This window comes from Arvicanthis niloticus, chromosome 5, assembly GCF_011762505.2.
Source record: "Arvicanthis niloticus isolate mArvNil1 chromosome 5, mArvNil1.pat.X, whole genome shotgun sequence".
NCBI classification, from domain to species: Eukaryota; Metazoa; Chordata; class Mammalia; order Rodentia; family Muridae; genus Arvicanthis; species Arvicanthis niloticus.
The window spans coordinates 91,842,036-91,866,815 of record NC_047662.1 but is presented as its reverse complement, the minus strand read 5'-3'; the positions used below and the strand labels follow the sequence as shown (position 1 = coordinate 91,866,815).

Genomic DNA, 24,780 nt, shown 5'->3' with positions numbered 1-24,780 from the left:
ATGTGGATGCACCCTATGCATGCCTGGAGTTCATAGGACACAGAAGGCATTGTATTTCCAGAAGCTGAAATTATGTGTGGTTGTGAGCCACCATGTGGGTTCTGGGAACCAAACATGGGCCCTCTGCAAAAACAATGGGTACTCTTAGCCACTCAACCACCTCGCCTGTCCAGGACCTATTTGGACACAAAATGTCCCCAAAGTCTCCTGTGTTGATGTCCTAGTATCTCGTTGATAGGGATGCTGAGCTGTGCTGGGCTAATAGGAGTGCTGAACTCATCAGTGTATTGGTGACTTCTTAGTTGAATGGGATATAAGAAAAAAAAAGCCTAATTTGGAGAAACTATGTCACCATGGAGTGCCTTTGAAAAGTCTCTGAAGTCTCTCTTTCCCTTTTTCTCTCTGTGTCTCTCTTTGCCTGTCTCTGTCTCTCCCTCTGTCTCTCTCTATTTCTGTCTCTGCCTCTCTGCCTCTCTGCCTCTCTCCTCTCCTCCTCCTCCTCCTCCTCCTCCTCCTCCTCCTCCTCCTCCTCCTCCTCCTCCTCCTCCTCCTCCTCCTCCTCTTCTTCTTCTTCTTCTTCTTCTTCTTCTTCTTCTTCTTCTTCTTCTTCTTCTTTCTCTCTCTCTCTCTCTCTCCTACCATAGGTGTGCTGCTATTTGCTTCACATCATAATATTCAGCCTCACCTCAGCCTCACTGAGCCCAGAGCATGAATTGAAAAACCCTCAAAACAATCATCCCTGATACATTTTTCCTCTTCTAAAGTGATTTTCACCTTTATTTTGTCATAGCAATGAGGAGCCATTTACTATATGAAGTATACACAGAAAAAATCTACCAAAATATCAGCAGCTTTATCAGAAAGTATATAACACTTTTATATGCAACTTTGTCCTTTCCTGGATGTTGCGATATTTGACAATGAACTACATTGTCCCTACAATGAGGGGGAAAACATTGAAAGAAGAAAAAATGCTATTTAATGAGTTAGATAAATTAGGTCTTTGTCCTTAATATTCTAAAAATTGTTATCTGTAGGAAGATTTAAATGTTCAACTTTAAATTACTTGTGGGATTATAGGATCTCTGAGAAGAAAACAGAGTTGTTTTTAAATTGGCTGCTAGAGGCACTGTGAGGTCCCCTGAAAATACTTAGTGCCCAGAGGTTAAAGAGTGGAGAGGTGGCAGGTTGACATATTTGCCCTGGACACACACACACCACCACCACCACCACTACCACCTAGCTGCCATCTAGGCTCTGGGTTACTCATGTCAGAATTCTACCAATTAATTATAGCTCAGAGAGATTGTTCTAATTCAAGCTATGTAACTGGGAACATCCACTGTGCTCATTTCTATGATATTTCCCTTGGCTGAAGGCTGTGATACCAATCAACTATGTAATCTATTAGATGTGGATAAGCTGAGAGCCCTATGCTGATACTTAAATGAGGTAGATTAGAACAGAGGGGGTAACAGTTATTTTCAGAAAGAAAAGATCCTGTAAGAAATCAGGATCCAGAATAATTTTATTTTCTTTGAAAATTTTGTTAATTATATAGAAAATGATTTCCTGAGGGAAATACATTGCTATGTGTGGATATAATTTTAAATCGGCTTCTGCTTACTTTAGAATATGAAAGGATAGTAGCCTAGGAATTGGACATACCATATACTGTTTACTCTCTCTGGCCAAGATCTTTCGGCTGTCATGTAAATCTTTATGACAACGCAATGGTTTGGGCACTGCTCTTCTATCTATATCATGCTTGGGTTAAGTGTTGTGCAGGGTTTGTACAGCTGACAGCACCTCTGAATAAAGTCTCCTGTCCCCATAATAACTCTTCTGAAGCAACACAGTACTTTGTAAAAAAACACCTTATCAACAGAAGAACAGGAGATAAGGATACTATCTGATGTTAGAAAGGTTAGTAAGGATACCACAGAAGGCTGCTACAGCTATGCCCTAGCAGTAATTGGAGGAATTGCTTGTTCTAATCAATCCTACAAGTAGGCCTTTGCACAGAGGAAGAGTACATAAGGTAAGAGAATCAAGCTCCGGTGGTATTCTCAGCAATGAAAGTACGTACTCTATATCCACTTGTTGAGAGTAGTAGTGAGAACTGGAGAGAGGGGGGGGGGGGGGGAAAAAAGGAAAGGAAAGAAAGCAAAAGAAAAGAGAAATCTTCCTTCCCTGTGCTTTTAGCATTAACTTCTAGACCTCCTGGGAACTCATCTCTTTAGACAAACATCTTTCATGTCAGGAACAAAGACACGCTCAACAACTGGAAAAAAAAAAAAAAAAACTGGATAAAGGAAGACACAAAATGCCCCCTCCCCCCCATTACTGTTCTCCTGAAGAAACCTTACAGGGTGAATGAATGCTAAACTGCTCAGATGATTCCTTGGGCTGCAGTCAGGATCTAAGAGAACAACACCCTTTACAAAGGATGTGCTAGAATTTCCTGCTGGCTGAAAGGGGGAGGGGCATGGGGGAGACGCGCAAATGCTTCATGACCCACATTTTGTTTCTTCCTTTGCTGACGCATAATAATAAGGACCAATCTCCACCCAAGCCAATAGACACACATCCATACAGCCTGAAAAAGCAGGAACCAAAATGTTCCCTACCACAGAAAGAAGAGCTAGAACAGCAGAAACCACACTCCCTGGGTGTTTCCCCCTCTCCTTCCTAACCACAAGGCTCTCCTCTTTTTCTCCCCTGTGTGTGACACTGCTGGAAGGTTACAGCGCTACTTCCTGTACTGCTAAACAGGAACACATTCTAAATACTGAGTTAGAGAATTACTTTACCATAATTGAAGCTGTATAGATCTGTCTGCTGATCTGCTATCTGTCTGAGATTTGTCAGGTAAAATCAGAGCATCAAAAGGCACTGTACCCATCCGTGGTATCAGAAGCAGCATAAAGCCTTTCTCCAGGTTCCTGACCATTTTGTTTTGTTTCCTGTTTGGATTTTAGAGAGAACCCACATCAATGTTCTGGGTTCTCCTCTGAGGAAAATTTGAAAATGGCCTTTCTGGTGCTCATAATTAAAAAATAAGGTTAATTAAAATTTATTTGAAAAATAAGATTAGATTATTAATACCTTAAGTCCTGTTTTATAGATAAAAATCTCAACTTCTCTAGGCATGTATATAAAAGTCATCATCGTTTACAGAATCAGAAAGTTTTATTATTCGTGTGTTATTGTGAGCATCATCATCCATTGTCCTTAATCTTTCTCTTAAGACTACAATTTTCATGGGTTATGTATGTGACACCATGTGTTTTTCCTTGTTACACCATGACCTTCACATGAAAGGTATCTGTATCCTGAAGGAAAAATAGTAGCAACTACTAAAATGTAATTTAAGTTAAAATAATAATAGCATATACATGGTTATTTATTTTGTTTATTATATTATTAGATGTTTGGGGGAAATGTTAATAAATTTGTAATGAATTTTAGGAACACACCTCTAGACTCTCATCAGTAGGAATTGTGCTGATCAACAGTTTGCCAAAACTCATCTTTAACATCTTAATGACTTTTTCCCTAGGTCTAAATTATCAAAAGTTTACATCAAGAAAGGATTTTGTTGGGCCATCAAACACTCTTTGATATCTACTTAGATAGCTGATAGAAATCTGTTGGGGTTGTTTGTTTGTTTGTTTGTTTGTTTTTAACCTGTTTGTTTCACATATTATACTAAATTTTCAGGCATGAATTTGAAATTTTGTGAATTAATAAAAATAAATGACATAATTTTTAACATATAGTTTAATGTCCCCTGTATGCATGTCTATAAATTGAATTTATTAGAATTTTATTGTCTTCGCTATGACAGATTTAGGTAAAAGTCTATTTTCGTTTAATAAACTATAATGTTTTTTATATGAATATATGGTATTAGCACATAAATTACTTTTTTAAAAGCGTAAGTGCCTACCATAAGCATGCTGAACCCTGTGTCTGTTTTAAAGCAAAATACAAACAAAAGAATACTCACAACAGAGCCTATTGTGAATCCTAGTGTGCCTGGCATAGTTTGTGATTTCAAACTTTCTAATTTCAAGAGAGGTAGGAATGAGCCTGATTGTTGCACAGGCTAACCTTGAGGTTGCATACTATAGCATATACATTGTCTTTCCTTGCATTTTATTTCTATCAGTGCTTTAGGAGAAACTGATACAATTCACCAGAGAGAAAAACCACCTGTGGAAGACAAGAACTCCTTCCTGGGTCTCATCACAGTACAATGAAATTGCAGAAATGGGAAGAGGGCAGTGAGGAATCAAGACAGGCGTTGTGTGCGTGTGTGTGCTGGGTGGGTTTTAGTTTGTTTTGTGTGTTTACTGATTTCCATTTCTCTGCATCATCCTCTATCTAAAAACAATATCCTACCTTGCCTGGATCCATTTTTTAAACAAAGAAAAGATGCCACAGTCCCTTCACCCCTGTGTCATCAACAGCCCCACTGCCATTCTACACAGCTTCTGTATTCACACTTGTAAGTACTCTGTCTTTAATCTTCCCTTTATTTTCCCTTTCTCTAAAATCAAAAATTCAGCCTTCACTTTTTCCGCTGTGGTTGTCGGTCGTTGTGTGGCTAGATAGCAAAGTAAAGTACAAGGAGAAAAGAGTATTTCCTAATGTGCTAAGATCCAATTGCCATCATTTCTGTTTTAACCTTTGCCAGAATCGCTGTCCGGGTGATATTCTCTATGGGAAAAGAATGGACTTGGAAAGGAAATGGAGAGAAAATGTTTTTCCAGTTCTGTTCCACATAAGAAGATGAGGGTGCCCTTACCTACAACCAGCCAAGCAGTAAGCCCTTCACCCATGTCGTAAAGCTCTGTGGATACAAAAGAGCCAAGGAAATGTGTGATATGGGATAAGAATATGATCAGAAGAAGAAAAGAATTTCATTCTGGCACAACCCTGGAAACAGAAGTTGTGACGGGGTGGTAAGCTACAGGGTACACTCCTTTATATAATTAGTTTATCATCCTGTTTTTAGACACCCTAAAAAGTAAATATGGGGGAAACAACACAAGGTTGAGTCTTTAATGTTGTAGGGCTACAGTTTTAAGTGGACAAAATGGAACAGAAAGATAAGCCATGTGGAAATGGAAGAAAAAGTAAGGACTAGACCACTTAAGACTCTAAAGTGTGTGTTGATTGGCAGATGAAAACCAAGGCTAGAGGATTCCAGGTGCATGGTTAGTAGAAGCAAGTCAGATGGGGAGGATCCTCACATCACTATTCTTGATGATACTAATCCCAATAACTATGCAAGGTTTACAGGAGGAGGCTGTGGTCCAGGCTTCTATAGCACACTTACAACTAAAAGTAAAACAAGGGACGCTTGCTATCAAGTTTGACCCAGCAAGAAGGAACTTCTTCCTAATACTCTTTTCTTGCTGAGAAGTAGTGTGGGAGTCTGTGAGACACAATCCGGTCTACTGGTTTCTATAGCCAGGCTTAATGAGCTAAAGTACTCGATCAGCTTGCAACAGTATAATTAGGTTACAAAAAAGTGCTCAAAAATTAGCCATCAATTTCATCACATACAAAAGCTTCATAGCCCAAGCAAAACCATTGTGGAATATCTTGGAATGTCACTTAAAGCAACAAATACGAAAATTGAAATTAAAGTATATACTAGTAATTACATATGAAACTAGATTAGCTTATTTGGTAAAACAAAAATTAAGTCTAAGAGGCAAGTGGAAGAGAAAAAATAGAGAATTTAAAGCAACTAGGAAATTGTAAAAAGGAGAAATGTAGTCCTTGGTGGTTGCAGTTAAAGGAGAGTGGATTCCAGGCTGAAAAAAAAAAAACCAGCATAACTTTAATCCTCTTACTCTAAAATAAGAAAGTTTTTTTTGAGACAGGGTCTCATTATGTAACTCTGACTGGTCTGGACATTGCTGAGTAGTCCAGGCTAGCCTCAAACTCACAGAGATTCATTATGCCTCTGTCTATGTCTTGGTCTTGGCCAACCAAGTGCTGAAATTAAATGTGTGTACTACCACATCTAAGTCATCTAAAAAATTTTAATTAAATCAACTTTTTCATTGTCAGTAAACTGGACTTAAAAATATAATTTATTGAATATGATCATAAACTTAAAATAGTTATATTTTATTATGTAATTTATTATATATATTCATCTATCAGTGACATATTGGAGCTATCTACTATATCATCCAGAAGATTCCATCTAATGTAATTCACAAAACATTATTGGTCTCTAGCTGACATTAGCCTAGTAATAAAAAATACCTATAGGACCACGCTTAAAAGAAGTTTGACCTGAGATTACATACAATTGGAAACATGATACTCCCTAGTACAATTCTAGGTCTCTGCTGCCATTTGATGCTAAGCAATATTGCCTGTCTCTGTGTCTCTTTCATAATTAGTGAAAACATAATAGCCCTACCATTGCTGATTTTGGGAACTTTCTTAAGAACCAAAGAAGATAATACATGTGAAAGTTATCCTATGAATCGTGATGAAAAACCTAAGTTTTCTTCAGTCATGTACTTATATAAATTCTGCAGGTGAGCTGAGTAGGTGAAGATGGGAAATTACTCTGCGGTGACAGAATTCTTTCTCATGGGACTTTCCCAGTATCCAGAACTCCAGCTTTTCCTGTTTGTGCTCTGCCTCATTATGTACTTGATCATCCTCCTGGGAAACAGTCTGCTCATTATCATTAGTGTCCTGGATTCTCGACTCCATACCCCCATGTACTTTTTTCTTGGGAATCTCTCTTTTTTGGACATCTGCTACACATCCTCATCCATTCCTCAAATGCTCATCATGTTTATGTCAGAGAGAAAATCCATCTCCTTCCTTGGTTGTGCTCTACAAATGGTTATTTCCCTTGGCTTGGGCTCTACAGAGTGTGTCCTCCTGGCTGTGATGGCCTATGATAGGTATGCAGCCATTTGCAATCCACTGAGGTACCCTATAATCATGAACAAGGTGTTATATGTGCACATGGCTGTGTGGTCGTGGGTCATAGGCAGTCTGAACTCTCTAGTGCAAACAGTCTTGACAATGGTGCTACCTTTCTGTGGTAATAATGTCATTGATCACCTTACCTGTGAGATTCTGGCTCTTCTTAAACTTGTTTGCTCAGATATCACCATGAATGTGCTTATCATGACAGTGGCCAGTATTGTTTTGTTGATGATTCCTCTGCTGTTAATTTTTGTGTCCTATATTTTTATCCTTTCTTCCATCCTGAAAATTAATTCTGCTGAAGGAAGAAAAAAAGCCTTTTCTACCTGTTCAGCCCACTTAACTGTGGTCATCTTATTCTACGGTTCAGCCCTTTTTATGTATATGAAACCTAAGTCAAAGTACACCAAAGTATCTGATGAAATCATTGGGCTGGCTTATGGAATTGTGACTCCAATGTTGAATCCCATCATCTACAGCTTGAGGAATAAGGAGGTGAAAGAAGCTGTGAAGAAAATTTTGAGCAAATATTTGTATCTGTGGAAAATCTGAAAGGCCTTGGGGTCTGTGAAACTCAGCCTTGGGATCAGAGGACATGCTGTGTTTTTGAAGTCTGCTTGAAAGGCCAAGGATGAAGCTACTGTTCTCTTCAAGATACTCAAGATACATACGTTGTGTAAACCTTCTGAATAATGTAGTGTCTGCAGTCTCCCCAGCTGTGTGCAGCTCTTCTCTCAGTCCTTTGGAGTACATTTCCATCAAGTCAGTCTTTCTTGTTCCTTCTGTCTCCCTTCTCACCTCCATTTCTTTTTTTTTCTCCATGTTTGCCTTGCTCTACTCTCTGCCACTTCTTTCTTGTTCTTCTATTCATCCACTCATCTTCTACTTTTTTTCCTTCTAATCTATTTTTCATTCATTTATAACACAACACCCATTATTCTATGGCCTAGAATCCCCTCTAAGAGTAAAAGAAAGTATCCTTTCCATTTACAACTCAATGGCTTTTGCTTTGAGTCTGGTGTGGTGCTGGGAAAAGCTAACCTTACCTCCTAGCAATAGCAGTAAGCAGTGAGCACACACCTAACTGATTAAATGACACTCTCCAACCCTGTGACTGATGCTACTACCCAAGTCAGCCAGGTCAGGTGAGCCACATTCAGTCTCGAATGTTGCTGCAGTTTGAGAAAAGCTGCAGTCTTTCTGAGCTTGATGAAGAAGCAGGATCTGAGGCCCAGTCTTTGCTAGAATCCAGAAAAGGCCCAGATGAAGGCAAGAGAGAAATTCAAGAAGAGAGGGTGTCTGCTGCTGCCTCTTTAACTCCTTGATCCAGCTGTGGCTAAAGCAAAATTCACAAATATTCTTTTGGTTATGAGTCAGTAAACTACCTTTCTACAGTGTTTCCCCATTTTTTAGTGAGATTCTTGGTATTCACAAACATATATCCATAACTGAATATTACCTTGCAAACTCCTTATTCCTATTTTCCCCCATTCTTATTTTTGAGGAAAGGTTAAAAGATTTAACTGAGCCCCAAATATCCAGTATCGTTTTTTTTTTTTTAAACACATGTGTTTATCCATTTTGTGTTCATGTACATGTGTACATGCATGCCACAGTGCAAGTGCAAAGGTCAGTTGAAAACTGGTACAAGTCAGTTCTATCTATCGTGGGCTTTAGGGAATTTATCAAATACAGGTCATCAGGCTTGGCAGAAAGAACATTTGCCTGATGATCCATCTCACCATCCCTCCCTTCTTTTAATGACTAAAGTATAATCACCTGATCTCCATTCACCATGCACACAAATAGCCTACTCACCTCCCAGTATTTGCTGAGGGGTGTTCATATTTTCCTGGAGTCTAGCTTTCATTTTGACTACATCACCAGCTTCCACACCAGCTTCCACACCAGCATGCATTTTAAAATATTGAAATACAGTTTACAAATATCTCGAGTAGTGGTGTGTTTGATAATTGCATCTAGCTGTACGTTTACAATGTGTGCTCAGTACAAAGCCAAATAAAGCAACCCCTAGTCTGCCCTTGTTATGAGAACTAGAATAGCATCATGACACTGATAAAACTAGTGTTGATGTGGCTCCTCCTTACCAAAGAAAGAACCATGATTGGAATCAACCAAAAGCACTTTTAACATTGCTACTTGAGTTTCTTTAAAACTGCTATACCACAGCAACACTTACAAAAAAAAAAAAAAAAAAAAAAAAACACCACTGCGTTTTAGTTCCCAGCTGCTGGAAACATCTTTTCCAACATTTCTTATTACCCAATCATCCCACCATTTTCAACTTCTCTGCTCCCTTTCTTAACCAGGATAATCTTTTTCATGCAAAATAAGCTCTCCTGCTGAGGCAAGGAATTTAGAGGAAGATGGATTTTAAAGAACTTGAGAAATGTGGGCCTGTTATGGGAGAAGAGCTATTAAAACTCTCAAGTTCAGCCTTTTTTTTTTTTTTTTTTTTTTTACCTAAAAGATAGGGAGGTGGTTCGGTGGGTAGGAGAACTTGCTGCATAAACATAAGGGCCTGAGATCAGATGCCAGCACCAATTTCAAAGGACAGACAGGGCCTCACCGAAGCCTTTAAACTCTATGGAAGCAGTGACAAGAGGATCCCTGGAGCTTGCTAGCTTCCAGCCTAGTTCTAGGCTCCATGAGACACCCTATCTCCAGAGAGAGAGAGAGAGAGAGAGAGAGAGAGAGAGAGAGAGAGAGAGAGAGAGAATGCAAAACACCTAATGTTGCCCTATGGCCTTCACATGTACACAGGAGAATGCATTCACACACATGTGTACATGCACCACATAGGCACATGCCTCACTCATGCACAAGGAATTCTTGTCCTCCGATATTATTTGCCAAAGCAAATCTTAACTTTAAGGTCACCCTGTACTACCTGTCACAAAATATACAAAAGCGAAAAAAAAAAAAAAAATTAGTAGCCACTGAGGGGAAAACTCATCTGAGAGCTGAGCCTCTGAGTATGCATGTGGAGGATTATCCTGACTGTGGTACTACCTTTACCTGGGCTACAAGTGAACTGAGAATAGGCATTCATCTTTCTGACTGTAGACAGATGCAACAGCTGCCTTAAGCTCCTGTTGCCACGGCTTCCACATCATGAACTATGAGCCAAAATAAATTGTCCTTTAAAAAAAAAAAAAAAAGTGTGTGCTGAATGGGTGAATGAACCATTCACTTTCTTGTACTGAAGAAAAATAAGGTTTTGCCGTTGCCTGAGCAATCCTTATGGCTGTCATTCTATCTAAAACCCTCTTTCTCTCTAGCCTATCTCTCTCAAACTGAGCATGCCTCTCAACATGTCTCCTCTGACCTCAAGTGTTGTTACCATTCTACCTTGATTCGCTGCACTTAAACTCCTACAGAAATGTAGTTAAGCTGGAGTGCTAACTGTGTAAAGATCTGTACTCTCTTTAACTACATGCACAGCTATTGGTTTATTGGATGTGCACTAAGGGAAGAGCTGTAATCTGTATCTGGCTTTGTAATCCCACAGATATTAACAGAGTGGACTTATGTTAGATGATTCATTGAATTATTTGGCTTTTTGTGGTCTATTTGTCACTTTAAGAAATAATTTTATTGCACTTATTTATTTGCTCTGTGTGTGCATGCATGTGTGTGTGTGTGTCTCTGTGTGTATGTGGCATGAGTGTGTTGGTCAGAAGACAATTTTCAGGAGTCAGTTCTCTCCTTCCCAGGTATGGAACTTGAGTCATTAGCATTAGTGGCAAGCATCATTACTCACTAAGCCAATCTATTGAACCTCATTTTTCTTTTAAGAGAATTTATTTTTTTTAAAAAAAAAAAAATGTGTGTAGTGTCATTTTGTATATTTAGTGCATGCGAATACTGCAGCAATAGCGTGAATTAAAATGATATTCCCTTGGTTGTATATATGATTTTCTTTATTCTGGACATCGGAAGATTCTAACTGATTGACAGAGTTTACCCAGCCCAGTCACACACAGATGTAATAGCTTATTGAACCTGTAATTTGACAATGGCCAACATAAAAGATTAATATATAGAACAGTGACTTCTGAGGCTTACTCTAATGGATTCTCAAATACATGTTCAAAACAGAACCTTTAATTACCTATCTTCAAAGTACTTTCCTTTGAGGCTTTCCCATCTCAGAAAGTGAAACATCCACATCCAGCTCACCAGCAAATTCTATCTATGCTACATTCAAACCCTGCCTGTGTGTACTTCCAATTCCAAACCACATCCTGTCGCCCCACATGGCTTCCCACATCACATCCTGGATCCTACCTATGTCCTCTTACAACGCATACTCTGAACACAGTCAATGTGTTCTATTTCAAAGAATACATACTGAAGCTTTAGAACACACAGAATTAAGAGACTATGTTTTTAAAATCAGAACTACATGCCTCTGTTGGGGCAGTCACTGCAGGTATTATGAGATAGGACAGGAGAGAATCTTTCTGAAGTTAATGTGCTATATTCTTATAAGGATTCCAATAGTCCAGGCACACATTTGTCAAAACTAAGCATGACACTAAAGTTTGTTATTTGACAGCATGCAAATTTTTCTTTTATTAAAAATTCATGCAGCATATTCTGGCAACAGTTTCTCCTCCAGTAGGATCCCAGGTCCTCCCCCGCTTCCTACTGATCCAACCTCACCCTTTCTTTATTTTTCTTAGAAAACAAACAGGCAAAAGAGGAAAAAAAAAAAACACACCAGAAAAAGCATAAAGAAACACACAGATAGACAACACACACACAAACAAATACAATACCAGAAACAATAACATACAAGTAAAGATATAGGAAGATTACAAAATTATTCAAACAAATTAGTACTGGACCAAAAAAAAAAAAAGCTTAAAACACTGTTTGCTTTGTGTTGGCTATCTGCTGCTGAGCGTGGGGTTTATCCTTATGTGTTGCTTGTAAAGAAAAGCAAAACCTAATTTTTCCTTTGCAAGTTGTTGTCAACTGGAGAAATGATCCTGGTTTGGTTTGGGATGGGAGCTTATGTTCACTCCCTGTAAATTTCTAATTGAAAGGAAAACTATAACTGTTTAAGTAGTGAATCACATGATGATGAAATATTTATGATATAATATATCTAGAGCTTCCTTTAAAATACATCCAAAACATGACCTGCACTTAAAGGAGGAGCAGAGAACAGACTCATCACTCTAAATAAATCTAGTAAAACTATAAAAGGCAGAAGCTGAAGAGCAGGCATATGATGTTCAGTGTTAGCTTTCCTCTGTTCCCCTTTATGTGCTAACATTTTAGAATATACATGGCTTTAAGGCATAAATATACAAAATTTTTGAGGTCAATGGTTCTTGGATAAATTTACCTGTGATTGCGTCAGAGGCAGAAATCAAATTCTAAGTGGTATCATTATATATCCTCTTTTTTCTGTTATTGAAAATAGATTTTTCATACAATAAAGTTTAATTACAGTTTTCCTTCCCCTACTCCTCATTTCCTCTTCCATCCAGAACCACACTCTTTCTGTCTCTCCTTGGGAAACAAACAGGCATCTAGCCGGGCAGTGGTGGCGCATGCCTTTAATCCCAGCACTTGGGAGGCAGAGGCAGGCGGATTTCTGAGTTCGAGGCCAACCTGGTCTACCAAGTGAGTTCCAGGACAGCCAAGGCTAAACAGAGAAACCCTGTCTCGAAAAAAAAAAAAAAAAAAAAAAAAAAAAAAAAAAAAAAAAGGCATCTAAAGAATAAAAAAAGAAAGAAAGAAAGAAAGAAGGATTGGAATAGAACAAAATAACCAAAAAAGAAACAGAGCCAAAGAAAAGCATGCATATAGACATGCATATAGAGGACAAGCCACACTCATTCACACCTACAGGGATTCCATAGAAACACAAAACCAGAAGCCATAATATACACGTAGGACCTGCAAAGTCAAATAAATAAACAAACAAACAGACAAAGGCCAAAAAAAAAAAAAAAAAAAAAAAAAAAAACCTTCCAAAGATGCAGTTGAGTTCATTTTGTGTTGGTTGTCTACTGTTAGGCGTAAGCCTATCTTTAAGAGTAGTTTGTTTCCCCAGTGAGAGAGACTTGTTGGGGACCAAACTAGAGCCTCACTTTGGGTGGCCAAAAATGTTGTGGCCCTCTCCACTCCACGCTTAGCGGCCACTGTATCCCAGCCCAAGCTGCTGCTCTGGTCCGGGGGTCAGGGTTCAGCAAGAGAGAGAGGATGGACTCGAAGAATGGAGACCAGACAGAGTGTGTTTCAATTCAGTTTATTCTTCAGTCTCTCTTCCCAGTCCAAGTCCCAAGTCTTGAGTTCCTAGTTCCTAGTTGTACTCCTCCTAGTTCCTAGTTGTACTCCTCCTAGTTCCTAGTTGTACTACTCCAAACTGTTTTCCAAGTTGTACTCTCTGAAGTGTCTCCTCTCCTTCTCTCTAAAGTGTCTGATTCTCTCATCTCTCTTCTGTCTGCCTCTCACCTTTATATGTCTCACTTCTAAGCCATGCCTTTAGGTCACACCTTTAATCATGCCCTTAGGTCTTGTCTCTAAATCTGATCTCTAAATCACACTCTTAAATCACACACCTTTAATCTCACACACCCAAGGAAAGTCCTGGGTATCTAAAGCAAGATGTTATCAGAGTGTGCTCAGCTGTTGTAGGCTATTGTAATCTAAGTCTCATGTCAGGGTATATGGCTCAAGATGGCTGCAAAGCTGATAGCCACTTTCTGCTAAAAGTCGGCTCCCAACAGAGACTCTCTTGGAGAAAACAATTTTTTTTCCATTCTTATTATTTATTGTTAAATAATTTTTACCCTTCAAATGCATGCTCCCAGTGACCCATCAGCCCCTTTAGAGATGAGGTCATCAGTGGATAAACACATTGAGAAGTCAGGGCTTTCATGATGCAATCAACTCCTAATAGTGTTGCCACCTGGGAACCATGCCTTCAACTCATAAATCTTTGAAGGATACCCCAGATCCAAAATAGAACAGTTTGTGAAGGGGCAATAGGGGCTGAGAGGTGGAGATTTAAAAAGAAGGGTACAGACAGAGAATAGAAAGAACAAGCAATGCTTAACAAAAGGCATCTGAGCATTTAAAAATGAGTAAACTGTGAATAAACACAAAAGACATGCAACCTCTGTGGTCTTCTGTTTCTAACATTGTAAAAGTATGTTACAAGGAACAAACATTGCATGCTTTCTTCCATGAATGTGTTGGTTATGTTACTATATGTATGTAGTACCATATGAGCTCCTCCTCATATTATAGTATCATTGGTCTCATAGTCATCTTGATTTTCGGCAAGTCATTCATTAGTATTGTCTCTCTTTTTTTCTTTTTTTTCCCCTTTTTCTTTTCTTTTTTTTCTTGTTTTCTTTCTTCTTTTTTCTTTTTTCTTTTTTTTTTCTTTTTTTCATTTTTTACTGGATATTTTATTTACTTCCATTTCAGATGTCATCTCCTTTCCCCATTTTCCCTCCATAGAACCCCCATCCCATCCTTCCTCCTCCTTTTTGCTTTTATACCATTTTAATTGCATGCATGTATTAAGGTCAGTTCTAGGTTGAGGATCTAGCAATACAATAGATGCAAATAGTCAAGGAACAAGCAATACAATAAACACAAATAGTCAAAGAACAATCAAAGCATTAAATACAATTCTGTGAACATTTCCATGATCACTATTTCTAAGGGCTTACCAGGATGACCAAAATATCTGAGCCAACTTCCCTGTCCTAGCTCAAAGTCCCATGTCTCCAGCTGTATATGTAAAGGAGGATGGACTTGCTGGGCATCAGTGGGAGAGGAGGGCCTTGGACCCCTGAAAGCTGGATGCCCCAGTGAGGGGGAATTTGAGGGTGGGAGGTGGGAGTAGGTGGATGGGTAGGGGCACACCCTCATAGAAATAGGAGGAAGGAGGATGGGTTAAGGGGTTTCTGGGGTGGGAGGAATGAAAAAAAGGCATAACATCTGAAATGTAGATAAATAAAGTATCCAATAATTTAAAAAAAAAAACAAAAAAGAAAAAAAGAAAAACTAACAAAAAACAGATAATAGAACTGGCTATCGCAATCAAACATTTGAGAATTTTAGCAGCAATTTAACATTATCCATATTACTGGGATTTCTTATGATGGTCAAGGACAAGAGACTGTGGAAGGGGCCCATGGAACTTAAAACAATATCTTCATAGAATAAAAAGGAGGAAGATATATCCCCGTACACCACAAATTTATTTAAATCATGTTCTTTTTTTATTTTAATTTTTTTTTTAATTTGGATGCCAAGGAACTTTCTGCTGAGTGTCTATGGCACTCTACAACTAGGCATACTTATGCCTAGGTTAAAGGGAAGGATCCACTTACTGGCATATGGCATGATCCCAATCAGGTATTTAATATGGGTAAGAGGGAATGTTTGGGTTTTTTCTGCAGAATGCTAAAGGAGCATGGTGGCTGCCAGAGCGACGGGTGAGACTTGCTGATACTGGGACAAAGAATGATGCTAACCTGTGAGCTTGCTGAGTGCCCTGACAAGGGTTACTGGGGAGCTGTATTGGACATATGTTCCTGACCCACCATTGCTTACCTATACCCCTGATGGGACAAACTGCCTTGCCTCAAGTTTTTAGACCTTGTGGAACAAATAATCAAAAAGAGAAGTTATAATGATTCTTGTATTGTTCTTAAATGTGACCCAGTTATTCAGACTCAACCATGAACTGCTCTAGAAATTAATCCAATACTGGAAATAACAGTCTTCATTTGGAAGTCTGGTTCTGGACATTTTCAGAGGCATATTTGGAAGTAGCTGCAGTTCTCTATGATGTTATGTTAACAAGAGATAAAGTTGGGGCAGGATCTGGATTTCAAACAGGTGTTAGCACATGTGTTAAGGCTCTTTTAATTGTCAAGTTAAAATTACTTTTGTTTCTTCTACAGTATTTAATGTAAGTTGCATTGATTGTATACCTTCTAACAAATTTTTCATTGCATGTGGCTATCAGTTGGATATTGTTTCTATATTAGGGATGGGAGTGTGTGCCCACTTCTCCTCTCAGCTCTAACATCTGGTGCAGATCCCTGCAGGCACTGTGTGTGCTGCCACAGTGTGAATTCATATGTGCAGCTGTGTTAGGAAGGCCCTGAGTCCTTGGTTTTCTCCATCCCCTCTAACTACCACACTCTGTCTGTCTCTTCCACGGGGTTCCCTGACCCTGAGGGAAGAGATTTGATAAAGAAAACCCTTTTTAAGCTAAAATGTTCAAGGGCTCTTACTCTCTGAATATTGTCTGGCTGTATGTCTCAGTCTGTTTCCATATCCATAGGAAAGGGAAATAAAATAATTACAGATGCAAAAGAGAGGATTTAGAAAGAGAGGACCAAACACGGAGAAGACAGAAAGTAGGAGCTAAGGAGGAACTACAGGGAGTGACAGCTGAAACTAAGAGCCATTTGCGAAGTTGTATGGAAACCTTACCATTGAAGCTTCCAAAAATATATACATCTATGGACACAATCTACATCAAATCACCAAGTAACAGAGGAGACAGAGCTTCAACTGTACATCACTTGTCACCAAAATGCATTCTGGTACTAGGAATGAGTTACATTTAATTGAGTTCTTGGCCAAAGGTGTCCATGGAAACTCCTAAACAGCAATGATAAGGATCCTTTGCTGAAAACAATATCTACAGAACTTACTGAAGACAGAACACTTGAGCTAACGCCTGTATAGAGCCTTCACCCTGGGCTGGAGAGATGGCTCAGCCATTAAAGGCTGGGCTCACAACCAAAAATCTAAGAGCCTTCACTCCTACTGACCAGTGTTCATGGTACAGGAAGACCCTCTGCACACTACCAAAGGAGAAAGGTAAACATCAACCCAGCTACAAACCTTCATTCTACAATAGTGACCTGCCTGCAAGATGTGCTTGGTGCAGTACTGGCACAAGGTTTATGGGAGTAACCAACCAATAACTGATTTGAGTTAAGGTCTACTCCATGAGTAGAACCTATAACCAGTGTTGTTTGGCAGACCAAGAACTTGAGACTAGATAGACCAGGGATCTAGGTGAAAACCAAAAGCCAAATACACACTTGCTAGAGAAACATAGCGATGACTCCTAACAATATTCTGCTATACTCATAAACCAGTGTCTTGATTAGCTATCATCAAGAAGCTTCATCCTGGAGCAGATTACAAATTCTTAAACTTAACTTAGGAAGAAATTCAACTATTTTTTTTCAATAGTCAAAACTTTTTAATTAGGCTATTTACATCCCTTACAAGAGAAAAATCTTAAAATAAATTTAATAGTCCCTGTGAAAACTTTATTTAAAAAGTCTCTCGGCTTAGAAAAAAAGTTCTGTTATTTTTAAAAGCAAAACTTCTTAATAGGTACTTACAACTCTTGCAAGTGAGAAATTAAAAATAAAGTTTAATGGTCCCTGTGAAACTTAATTTACTATGCACAGATTTGACAGGGTTTCAGTTGTTATTCTCAGGGGATGGGTAGAGGGAAAGAAAAAGAAAGTGAAGAAATATATTAGGTTTATCAGAATCAAGTTGGCCTGATGCATTGTTTTCAATATTCTTTCAAATAGTTTTGGCTACTTCTAATGTGACTACTATTTTCCCAGGCATGTCAGACGGTCTGAACTTTAGCAAAGGAAAGATGGTTTTACTTACAGTTTTCACTCAGCAACTAACACAATTAAAGCCAGGAAATTATTCAAATCGCCTATATATCTACATGACAATTGCCTATTTGTTTATAACACTGGCATTCTTAAAACAGTAAAGTTTCATAATCACACACATTCTCCAAGAGCCTTTCTGATATTGAAACAATAAAAATTAAGTTAAAATTTAATTCAAGGAACCAAAGTTGGTTCTTCCCCGTGTTTTCTCACACCAGATGCAGGACAAAATAAATGTTAATCACTGTTGGTTTAAGACAACATAACTGAATAGCAGTTGTGTCATAGTAGTGATTCAGATGGTTATAACTGTTCATCTGGAAGCCTCATACCATTATATTTATAAAATTATGAAATTTCACTTAATATAATGAAACTATTACTAACCATGCCCCTACTCAGTTTAAATTTTATGTTTCTGAACAAAAGTTTTGAAATTAGAGGCATTTTGAAGGATCAAATATGCACAATGAAATATGTGCAAATGAAAGAGATTACTTTAAGTCAGACAAGCAGATGGAAATAACTTTATATTAAAATAAATCTGTGCTTAAATAACAGTAAGACTGAGGACTCATAGGAAAGGCTCTCTTTGGAGCATCCTTGGAGGGTTAAACCTGTTCAAGTTCTTTGTCCATCTTAATTGCTTATGAACTTTTGTTGCAGCTGCCTTATGAAATATTATACTTTGTCTGTACATGTAGTCGTATTTTGTTACCTCCCTTTTTATAGTTCCTTGAGAGCATCATGTAGTGATACTTGGTGCTTATTTCTCAGTATACATATTGGATCATAAGATTCCTGTATCCACAAATTTTGATAGCAAATATATTATCATTAAGTTCATGAATATTTATACTTTCTCCATCATGATATTTGTAACCTGAGAATTACTTAGAAATATATTTGTAAGAGTCTATGTTTCAACTATATTTTAGAGTTTTTCTTTTTAATATGGATTTGAAGATGTGATATTATGACTCTAGAATGTGATCTAAATTATGTTGACATCAAAAGACTTGTTTTCTGAAGAGGCAGAAAGACTATGAGAGTCAGAGGGGATGGAGAACAACAGGAGAACAAAGCCCTCTGAATCAACTAAACAAGGCAGATAAGAGCTCATAGAGACTGAAGCACCAAGCACGGTGCCTACAGAGTTATACACTAGGTCCTCTGTGTATATAGTATAGCAATTAGTTTAGGATTTTTATTGGACTCCTGACCATGAGACCAAGTGGGTCTCTGATCCGTGTGCCTCTTCTTGAGACCCTTTTCCTCCTGTTGGGTTGCCAGGCCCCAATTTGATATGATAGTTTTGCTTCATTTTATTATATCTTATTTTGTCAGATTTGGTTATTATCTCTTAGAAGCCTGTTCTTTTCTAACGAGAGACTCTCTGGAGTGGATCCAGAGAGGAGGGGAGGTTGAGAGGAACTAGGAGTAGGAGGGAGGGAAAATTACAATCAGGATATATTGTATGAGAAAAGAATCTATTTTCAATTTAAAAAAAAAGAATGGCACGCCTAATAAAGTATATTATGACTCAAAATAAATAAATAAATAAATTTAAAGGCTTGCTTCCTTTCCTAAAAAACAGAGACAGGTATTATAAATACCTTAGACTACAGAAAGCAGGAGTATCCTTGGAAATTTGTTAGTTCATACACTAAGTGAAATAGCATTTAATTAAAGATGACACTATGAATCAGCTAAAGGAAAATATAAATGAATGCTCCAAACACGGGAAAAGGAAAAATGCACATTAAATAAGGCAAGAAGAACACAAAACATAAAAGACTAAGAATTTAACTTAACATTTACATGGAAAAATATATGGCTAAGACAGTTCAAAATATGACACAAATGGTATTTAGCACGTATGCATCTAATCCCAAGATGGATTAGAATCCGGGTCGCCTTTTCCTTTATTTCTAGGCTAGAGATTGAGCCGCCTTCACTGAATGGATACTGTGAACAGAACAGCATGACCTGGGTGCAATGATACCACTAAGAGTGATCTGAGAAGCTGCCAGTAAAGGTCCTCTCCAAAGCATAACATATAGACTAAATGTGTAAGAATATTGCAGATGAAAGGGGAAAGAATAAGCCTCAATATAGGCATGCACAGGTTACGGAAAATGATGGAAATGAACCAGCCTGCTTTAAATTATCTCCTGTGTCCCCTTTGGTTAGTCGATTTCTTTGGACTCTTGATTACTGTTTTTTTGTTTTAATTAGTAACATTTAAACATTAGCATTACAAAAGAAAATCAATATGAGTAAGAATGAGGTAACAAAAAGAACAAAAGAATAACAACAACAACAAAACAGTATACGTGACACTAAGAATGAAAATAGGCAAAATAGAATGTGATGATGCCCTGCATGTGAAATAGCATTAGTGACATTCCCTGAGAGAAAAAAGGGAGACAGGGGAGTTATACTTGAGGAATCTGAGTTAGGTGCTGTTGAAATGTTTCCTAAAATAAGGCAGGAACTGTTAAACCTTCTTATAGTTAGAAGGGAAGCTGCGTGGATATGAGGACTAACCTGTCACGTGAGGGTAATAATAGAGAAGGCCCTAGCAACATGGGTTAGAAGATAAGCCGCTTCCAAAATGCAGATGCAGAGACAATTGATTCCAACAGAAAAGAGTATGAAATAGATATGGTACTAGCATAGTCTACAAGATTGGGAAAATCAGGAAACACACACACACACACACACACCAGATGCCCCAAAGCACATGGCACTGCTTTTAACCACACACAGTGTTGTTAAGCACAGAGTCTCATCCATCTTTGTCAAGGGGAGTGCTATCCCTCTCTCCTTTCATAGAAATTACAGTTTTAAAACAATGAGTTGTCTTTATAGGTAAAGAAAATAATTTGGAAAATGAAGCCTACTTCTCTCCAGACCCACCTCCTCTCCCACGCCATCGGCCATCGGAAGAATTTAACATTTTCTTTTCCATTTCCAATCTTTTAATGTTGACACAAAGTTACTTACAGCGAGGCTGATTTAAAACACACACACACACACACAAGATGGGCATAAATGATAAGATTAAATCCAGCAGTCTCACAGTGATGAATAGTTAAAGAACAGGTGCTTTTAAAAGAACACTGATAGCCAGAGACTTGAATCCTTACAGCAAGAGCTGTTTTGGGTACATGGTGAAATTTGCTGGTGTGCCTTCTGTTCTGTTTATTATTTAATAATGATTTGCTTAGTTAAATAGCCTGTATAGGCAACATCTATGCACCTAATATAAATAAGGCATTTCCTACAATTGTGTGATTATGAAGTCATGATATTGTTTTGAACAAACCTCTGATTTTAATGTAGACATCATTTTAATATCAGTGTTATTCATTCTTTTGAATTTGAGGTGTTTTAACTGACTTTCAGTTATACTGTTGAAACTATACATGTCGTGTTAGCAAACAAAAATCATTCTACTTATAATTAATATACAAAGAAAGTTGGTTTGCTCCCAGGTAGTTCATATTAATCTGACATGTTTCACATGCTTACTAATTGACCCTGTAGGTATTACTACAGGTCAGTATGATTTTACTCTAGTCTTCATTTTATTATGTTAGGATTGTAACAGCTTCAGAACTAATTCAAGTGGTCCCAAGGATCCTGGCAACTCTTTATATTTGTCATGGTATATATAAAAATACTCATTAAGTAAAGAAAGAGCCAATTTTTCATTAAGAGATGGTAGAGTCTGTCAGATGGACACCTTTCTCCCCTTTTATTGAAAATGTTTTTCTGCCTCACAAATATATATCTGATTACAACTGCCCCTGCCGCCACTCCTCCCAGCTCTTTCCCACCTCCACTGCCATCTGGATCTACCTCCTTTGTCCCACATTAGAACACAAAGAGGTGTCTATGGAATGGTGATTAAATAAAATAAAATGTAGTAAGTTAAAATAAAAACTAACACGTCAGAATTAGACAAAACAGAGAAAAAAGAGCCCAAGATAAGGCACAAGAAAGAGACTCACTCATTTGCACACTTGGGAATAGCAAAAACCACTAAACTGGAAGACATACACAAGGGACCTTTGAGTAAAAAAGAGAGAAGAAAATATATATAATAAAATAATTTATGTTATAAAATAATTTATAAATTAATAAATTATTTTAATAATATATATAATAAAAAAGAATAAGATAATTTTTTCAAAAAAGGAAGATCCCTGACACTACATTAAGACAAGCAACCTCCAAAGATTTCTGTTGAGTTCATTTTCTTTGACCATCTACTGCTTAGCAGGCAGCCTATCAGTAAGGGACTTTGTTTCCCCAGTAAGACTCCCATGGAGGAAACTAAATTTTCATTTACAAGTGGTTATCAACTGGATATTCATCTGGGCTAGGGATGAGGAAATGTGTCCACTTCACCTTTCAGCTCTAGAACCCTGATGGATGCCAGCCCTATGCATGCTGCCTAAGTCTCTGTGAGTTCATGTGTGTCAATTTTGTTGGTTTAGGGGACCTCGTTTTCTTAGTATCCTCCATCCCTTCTGGCTCTTACACTATTTCTACCTATTCCATGGGGATACCCTGATCTCTGAGAAAAAAAAGGGATTTTATGGAGCCTCTTTAGGGCTGAGTGTTCCAAGATCTCTCACTCTGGGCGTGACATCTGGCTTCAGGTCTCTGTATTTGTTCCCATCTCCTTCTTTCACTTTAGGAAATTTTCTTCTATGATTTTGTTGGAAATACTTTCTGTGACTTTCACCTGGGGTTCTTCTCCTTCCTCTATTTCTATTATTTTACATTTGTTTTCATAGTGTCCAAGATTTTCTAGGGATTTGGGGCCAGAATATTTTTTTCTTTTATTGGATATTTTCTTTATTTGCATTTCAAATGTTATGCCCTTTCTCAGTTTCCCCTCCAGAAACTCCCTATCCCATCCCTCCTCCCCCTGCTTCTATGGGGGTGTTCCCCCACCCACCCACTCCCACCTCCCCACCCTGGCATTCCCCTACACTAGGGCATAGAGCCTTCACAGGACCAAGGGCCTCTCCTCCCATTGATGCCCAACAAGACCATCCTCTGCTACATACACAATGGAGTACTACTCAGCTATTAAAAACAATGACTTCATGAAATTTGTAGGCAAATGGATGAAACTTGAAAATATCATCCTGAGTGAGGTAACCCAATCACAAAAGAACACACATGGTATGCACTCACTAAGTGGATATTAGCCCAAAAGCTTGGAATACCCAAGATACAATTCACAGACCACATGAAGCTCAAGAAGAAGGAAGACCAAAGTGCGGTCCTTAGGAGGGGAACAAGATACTCACAGGAGGAAATACTGAGAAAAATAGTGGAACAGAGACTGAAGGGAAGGCCATCCAGAGACTTCCCCACCTGGGGATCCATTCCATATACAGTCACCAAACCCAGACACTATTTCAGATGCCAAGAAGTGCTTGCTGAGAGGAGCCTGATGCCAAGAAGTGCTTGCTGAGAGGAGCCTGATACAGCTGTCTCCTGAGAAGCTCTGCCAGAGCCTGACAAATACAGAGGCAGATGCTCGCAGCCAACCATTGAACTGAGCACAGGGTCCCCAATGGAGAAGTTAGAGAAAGGACTAAAGGAGCTGAAGGGAGAACAACAATATCAACCAAAGAGAACCCACCCCCGAGCTCCCAGGGACTAAACCACCAACCAAAGAGTACACATGGAGAGACACATGGCTCCAGTCACAAATGTAGCAGGATTTTTTTAAGATTTAACATTTTGACTAAGATATCTATGTCTTCTATCGTGTGTATCTATGTATTCTATTCAGTGCCTGAGACTCTCTTTTTCATCTCTGGTATTCTGTTTTTAAGGCTTGCCTCTGAAGTTTCTGTTCAAGTTCCTAAATTTTTTTTTTTTAATTTCCATCAGTTTAGGGATTTTTTTATTAATTCTATTTCTACTTTTCAGTCTTAAACTATTTTATTTATGTTCTTCCATTGTTTGTTTATGCTCCCATCGATTTCTTTAAGGAATTTTTTATTTCCTCTTTAAGAACCTCTATCATATTTTCAGAGGCTATTTTTTAAAGTCCTTGTTTTATGCTTCAGCTATGTTGCAATATTGTGAGCCTTCTGTAGTAGGGTTGCTGGGTTCCAGTGGAGACATATTGTCCTGGCTGTAATTGTTTTTGTATACTTGCATCTAGGCATCTGGGTTTGGGAAGATGGTCCAGGTCTGATGTTTGGTGGGTGGGTATTTTGATCCTGAGTTTCTGTTGACCTCTCTGGTTCTGAGGATACTGTGGTGGTATCCTGATAGGTGTAGCCACTCGGGGTTCAGGGAAAATGTGTTCCTAAGTATCGGGAGCTGACACTTAAGGAATGGGGATGGGAAAAGGATAAGAAGGGGATGCTGCGGCTAAAGAGATGGCTCAGAGGTTGAGAGCACTGGCTGCTCTTCCAGCAGTCCAGAGTCCAATTCCAGCAACCACAAAGGTGGACACATTTCCCTGTCCTTAGCCCAGAAGCAATATCCAATTGATAACCATTTACATAACCGCATCCCTAAGTTCAATCCTTATAATCAAATGATAACCATCTATACTGTGATCTAATGCCCTCTTATGGCATGTGAGTGTTCATGCAGATAGAACACTCATACATAAAATAAATCTTTTTTTTTTAAAGGTGGGGGGATGCTAGGGGATCCACAGTATGAAGAAAATCATGGTGTTCCATTATGATCTGCTTAGTACCCTGAAATGGGAGCAGAGAGTAAGGGCAGTCCACAACAGGCAGTCTGCTGCAGAGCTGGGAATGGAACTGGGAGGTAAAACATGAAGGGGAGAAGAGGAAGTAAAGACCTGAAGTTATAGGCCACAGTAACCTGCAGGTTTCTAGGGAATGCCTGCTGGAGTTGGGGACCAGGAGACTGGAGCCCAGACACTGCTCCAGGGTTGGGGGAGCATAGTCTGAGGTCCCGTGGGAAGCTGAGCTAGCTGGGGGTGGGGGTAGAGGGTTCCCTGGGCCTGTAGGGCAGCCAGAGACCTTCTGGTTCTCTTCTGCACCCAGGCACAGCT

At 38.6% G+C, this 24,780-nt stretch overlaps 1 protein-coding gene and 1 non-coding gene across 3 annotated transcripts; one reads left to right on the top strand and one right to left on the bottom strand.

Annotated features, from left to right (window-relative positions):
• The first annotated feature begins 1,152 nt into the window (after positions 1-1,152).
• Positions 1,153-11,016, top strand: Or13d1 (olfactory receptor family 13 subfamily D member 1). 2 transcript variants are annotated; one of them, XM_076934967.1, is made up of 3 exons: positions 1,153-2,041; positions 4,703-4,970; positions 6,573-11,016. In XM_076934967.1, the coding sequence occupies exon 3, from the start codon at positions 6,592-6,594 to the stop codon at positions 7,528-7,530; it is 939 nt and encodes a 312-aa protein (XP_076791082.1). In that variant the 5' UTR covers positions 1,153-2,041; positions 4,703-4,970; positions 6,573-6,591; the 3' UTR covers positions 7,531-11,016. The 2 variants fall into 2 exon arrangements, with proteins under 2 accessions (XP_076791082.1, XP_076791083.1); XM_076934968.1 differs by having other exon boundaries at positions 6,432-11,016.
• Positions 11,017-20,422: 9,406 nt separating this feature from the next.
• Positions 20,423-20,548, bottom strand: LOC117709748 (U6atac minor spliceosomal RNA). Its single transcript, XR_004606973.1, has one exon. It is a non-coding gene; the product is annotated as a U6atac minor spliceosomal RNA (small nuclear RNA).
• Positions 20,549-24,780: the final 4,232 nt, after the last annotated feature.